At 34.0% G+C, this 5,000-nt stretch overlaps 1 protein-coding gene across 1 annotated transcript in view; it reads left to right on the top strand.

Annotated features, from left to right (window-relative positions):
* The window catches only part of LOC122250300 (uncharacterized), an 18,223-nt gene that overhangs the window by 12,822 nt on the left and 401 nt on the right, over positions 1–5,000 (top strand). Inside the window, exons 9-12 of the mRNA XM_086537676.1 lie at positions 1–153; positions 1,773–1,868; positions 2,323–2,486; positions 3,794–5,000. The exon at positions 1–153 is cut by the window's left edge and continues 31 nt beyond it; the exon at positions 3,794–5,000 is cut by the window's right edge and continues 401 nt beyond it. Coding sequence (XP_086393802.1) covers positions 1–153; positions 1,773–1,868; positions 2,323–2,486; positions 3,794–3,875 — 495 coding nt within the window. The 3' untranslated portion in view covers positions 3,876–5,000. The remainder of the gene's footprint in view (positions 154–1,772; positions 1,869–2,322; positions 2,487–3,793) is intronic.

The raw sequence follows: 5,000 nt of genomic DNA, 5'->3' as shown, positions 1-5,000 counted from the left end.
GCACGAGGGTTGTTAGTGGAGCACCGTCTGCGTCTGAGAAGAATCAACCCACAGGAAGCACTGAGAGAACTTCACAAGCTTTATCTCCTGTATTCTCGCTTGCATGGTGAACAGAGCCCCAAGACGCTGGCTATGCATAATCTAACTGTCCAGGTTTGTGTGTAGGCTGTATATTTATAGTTTTGGCTCTGTGATGTAAAACTGATTTTTTCTTTTTCAAATCTGTATTGATTCTGGGAATTTTTTGAAAATAAGTATTTAGGAATTTTTAAAAATGAATTTAAAAAAAGGAGTTTTTGTCTTTTTTTTTATGAGGAAAATATATATTTACAAAGACTTTGTCAGCATTTTAATGATGTTTATGCTTGTTTTTTTCATATTCTCATGTTACAAAAAATGAGTTATTTGTACACAAAGATTTTTTTTTCTTTTCATATTTTTCCCATCCCCTTTGTTTTTCTAAAAAAAAAATTACACACTACAGGGAGTTATAATTATTATTTTTGTTTCCTAATGCCAACCAATTATCAAATTTCATGTATGAGGATTCAATGAGAGCAAATGAACACATATTGTATGTTTGGTTTAAGTCGCTTTTTTTCTTAAAATATTTTGCTGCTCTTCTTTGATATAGAATAGCTTAATTTCAGAAGAAGCAATTTCAAATTTGACTCTACCATTGAAGAGACAAACAAAATACAAATAGACTGCTGTCAGATTTTAAAAAAAGAAAGAAATTCTTGTTTTATTTTTCCTCTTCTTCTTCTTCTTTATGTGATGACACATTCTTTTAACCCATTCACGCCGGGGCAGTTCCGGCTTTGCGCGGTCGCAATACCGGGGTTCTCGAACGCATAAGCCTAACGCCTTGAGATTCTCGGGCGCACAAGCCGCAAGCCTCGGTTGCCCGCTCGCTCTACCCGAGCGCGCGGCTTCCCCTCATAGCGCGTCCAGGGCGTCTGACGCGAAAACCACAATACGTGCTATCACGTCAACCGGCGTGAATGGGTTAAAGCTATTCAAGTATATGTGATTTTTTTTCAGTTTCTTGTATATAAAGCAAATTGAGGTATTCTGTACCAAGGGAAGGCATATAAACAAACTTTATTGAGGGGGATAGTCCTCCTATGGGAATCCTCCAGTGTTTGCTGTCATAAGATATGCAATTGTAATGCACACACAGTATATAGAAATTAACAAATACTGTAAGATGTATATTTATTTAAATTTTATTTTTTCACCCACCTAAGGTGTAAAATGAAAGTTCCAGTTCCCTTTTTTTCCCATATGACTCAGAGTACGTTTTTTGTCTTGTGAAATACAAGATATATATTTTATAGGATGTGAAATACAAGCATAAGATGTTTATTGCTGTCTATAGCTCCTTAGATTTGAGCCTGCCTCAGGTGGGAACTACTACACACAGTAAATGCTATGTGTAGTAGTTGCAGTGGTTGCTCAACTTTACTGCTGTTGATCACAGTTAATAGGTTAAGGTTCTTATACATTAAGCATATATAACAAATTTCCTTTTTGGATTCAACAAGGTAACGCTCTATTCAAAATAGATATAGAATTATTGTTGAAGGATTCTGAAAACCAACCCGCCATTACTAAAAGAAAAAATGTATATTCTATTTCTGATCTCGTTATATCATATTTACCATAAACATCAAGAGACATTTTGTTTGCCACTCTGTTCCCCTTTTATACACCTGAAATATTCATGCATTCTGTATTCTCTTTATTTTTTCTGTGCTCTCTTTTGGCAGGTCCTACTTCAAGAGGAGGACTATGAGCAGGCACTTGAGCAGCTCAAAACGAGGCTTAAGCTCTGTCGTGAAGCCCATGGGGACTACAGCACTCAGGTGATTGAACTCTTCTAACTTCCTGCTTATTAGGTTTGGTTATGTAGAATTGTATAGAGAGACAATATTTGCCTTATAAATGTAAGTATCACATAATTGTTATATAGTGTCATTGCTCACTAAAAAATGTAGTAATAGAGAGATATTGCATACTATAAAATATGATGATATAGAGTAATGACATATTCTGATACAGGAAAATATGTTATTGTAGATATATTACAATTCTGGAATATGAGGATATAGATAGATTGAATATAGATTGAAAGCTTTCATATCTGGAAATGTAAAGAAACTGATCACAGGATACATTAGAATGTGATATGATAGACAGACTAAAATCAGATAGATTTTTACCAGAAATGATAGGAATAGTAGAAAAACAGCATACCTTTTATATATCTATAATACAATATTTAATTCCATTCATATCAAATATACCATATCCAACCAGGTTTGTGGAGTGTTACGTCAGCTGTCTCGCGTACATGCTCTTAAGGGAGACCTCAGTGCTGCCGCCTCTGCTCTAGACCAGTGTCTTCATGCAGAAATCCTGATCTATGGTTCCTCTTCACGCAGAGCCCAAGCATCTCGTCTGCGTTTGCGGGAATTAATCCAGTTAGTTGGTTGATACTGTCGCATTTATATTGATATCTATTTATTTATTTTTTATTCAGTGTTTGAGTCTGTTTATCCTTTATTTTGATTATTGTGGGAGCAGATGTTGGTTATTCTGTATTGGGTATTAACTCTTTATTTTCTAAGGAAATTTATGTATAGCCTTCTTAGACAGATACTGTTCTGCAGAAAACATTGGAGGGCTAAGAAATATTTGATAATAGATATCTTAATTATTCTGTTTATATTGTATAATCTAATTATTCATCATATTTAGAAATTAATGATCAGTTTTGATATTTATTTCAGAGAGTAAGTAAATGGAATGTAAATGTTAAAGATATTTATGGAGCCTTTTTTTGCCTTTTTGTATTTGCAAATAAAATTATTTCACATTAGACAAAAGATATGGGTTGATATAACTATATAAATATAATTAAACACTCACTTCCTTATCTTCATTAAGTTTATGGGGCATAATGACATGATCACACTAACAATCACACTTTGTATAAAGATTAAGCCAAGGGAAACGTCCATAGATTTTTTGGGAGATATTAATTTTTATTGAGTAGTCATGTGTTCAGGGATTCCTGTACTAGCTTTACATGATTTATAACTATAATTGGTATTATATTTTAACATATAAAGTTGGATACAACTGTCTGTGATCATTGATAAAAAAATAAAAAAATTAGTTCAGGAAAAAAATATTTCTCATTTTCTCTTTCCTCTCCCTATCACTCTCCTTCTCCCTCTCCCTCTCCCTCTCCCTCTCTCTCTCTCTCTCTCTCTCTCTCTATCTATCAATATCTCCCTCTCTCTCTCTCTCTCTCTCTCTCTCTCTCTCTCTCTCTCTCTCTCTCTCTCTCTCTCTCCTCTCTCTCTCCTCTCTCTCTCCCCTCTCTCCTCTCTCTCTCTCTCTCTCTCCTCTCTCTCTCTCTCCTCTCTCTCTCCTCCTCACTCTCCTCTCCCTCCCTCTCCCTTCTCTCCCTCTCTCTCTCCTCTCTCCTCCCTCTTCTCTCTCTCTCCTCTCTCTCGCCTCCCCTCCTCTCTCTCTCCTCTCTCTCCCCCCTCTCTCTCTCTCTCTCCTCTCTCTCTCTCTCTCTCTCTCTCTCTCTCTTCTCTCTCTCTCTCTCTCCCTCTCTCTCTCTCTCTCTCTCTCTCTCTCTCTCTCTCTCTCTCTCTCTCTCTCTCTCTCTCTCTCTCTCTCTCTCTCTCTCTCTCTCTCTCTCTCTCTCTCTCTCATTAATACAACATTATTTCCTCAAAAATAAATATATTTTAATTCTTAAGTTTCCTTTCAGACACTTACCTTTGGCCTTAAGGATGAAGATGTGGAGAAAACATCCAGAGCTGCAGAATAAACCAAGATTTAGAAACTTGTAATGACATCTTTTGGCATTCTAGTCTGAACAACAGAAAAATATGCTACTTACCACAGATAATAGGATTTCAAGTGTTTTATATATATATATATATATATATATATATATATATATATATATATATATATATATATATATATATATATATGTATGTATGTATGTATATATACATACACACATATACATGTATATAGCTTTGTTTGTTTACTCTTTGATATTATTTTTTTGTATCATGTTAACATTTGGCTGTGGACATTTATTCATCTGTTAATTTTTATAACCACTTGGTATGTTTCACAGTTCAGCTAACTGAGTAATAATTAAAGATCATAATCTTGCTGAAAGTTACTTGTACTCAACGGGAAATCCTGTGTACATTAGAGCTGGTCTATTATGATTCTCACTCTATTACATTTCTGAAACATACTATTGCTCAGAATAATTAATGTGCAATATATACATATATATAGTTTTTTTTTCATGAGTTTCCTAGTTAAGCTATACACCAACCAGTAATAGGAAACCAAAGAGGGAAGCTTTCTTTATGGACCTAGTCATGCTGCATTATTATAGTGTACATATTTAAAGAAAGCAATCAACTACAAAAAAAGAAGATAGCATAAGGAAGAGTAATTACATCTGCATAGTTTTCTCAAACATACATCCTTTTTTTTTCTTTCTTTCTTTTCCAAACAAAAATATTTTATTTTTGTGAGTTCCACAGCAGACTCAGTTCAAAGGATGTTTTAAGTGTGAAATAGAAACATTTGCATCTGAATTAATTGGTACTGCAGGTGCATCTAATGTAGCTTATTTTACATTTTGTTATGTATGTTTTTTCCTATAGTTTTGTTTTGTCTTTCCTTTGAAAATATTGATTTATTTTTAGATTTTGCACAGGTTTCTATATTCCAAAATTCATATGTGCCTATGACATACTTTGTTATGCTGTATAGTTGCTTTTAATTAAAATAGATTAACAATGTTAGCCTGCTTTCTGAACTATTCATTTTTCAAGTTTCCATAAATTTGAATAAAAGAAAGCCTCTATAGATAAACATGCTAGATGTAAGGAGTTAGTGTTTCTCCATAAATGGGCATATATTTATGTAAATCTTTGGCAAAA

The sequence above is a fragment of the Penaeus japonicus genome, unplaced genomic scaffold (assembly GCF_977035675.1).
Source record: "Penaeus japonicus unplaced genomic scaffold, GWHDUDI00000001_assembly GWHDUDI00000006, whole genome shotgun sequence".
Classification (NCBI taxonomy): Eukaryota; Metazoa; Arthropoda; class Malacostraca; order Decapoda; family Penaeidae; genus Penaeus; species Penaeus japonicus.
The sequence above is the reverse complement of the archived record's forward strand: the minus strand, read 5'-3'. Positions and strand labels throughout refer to the sequence as shown.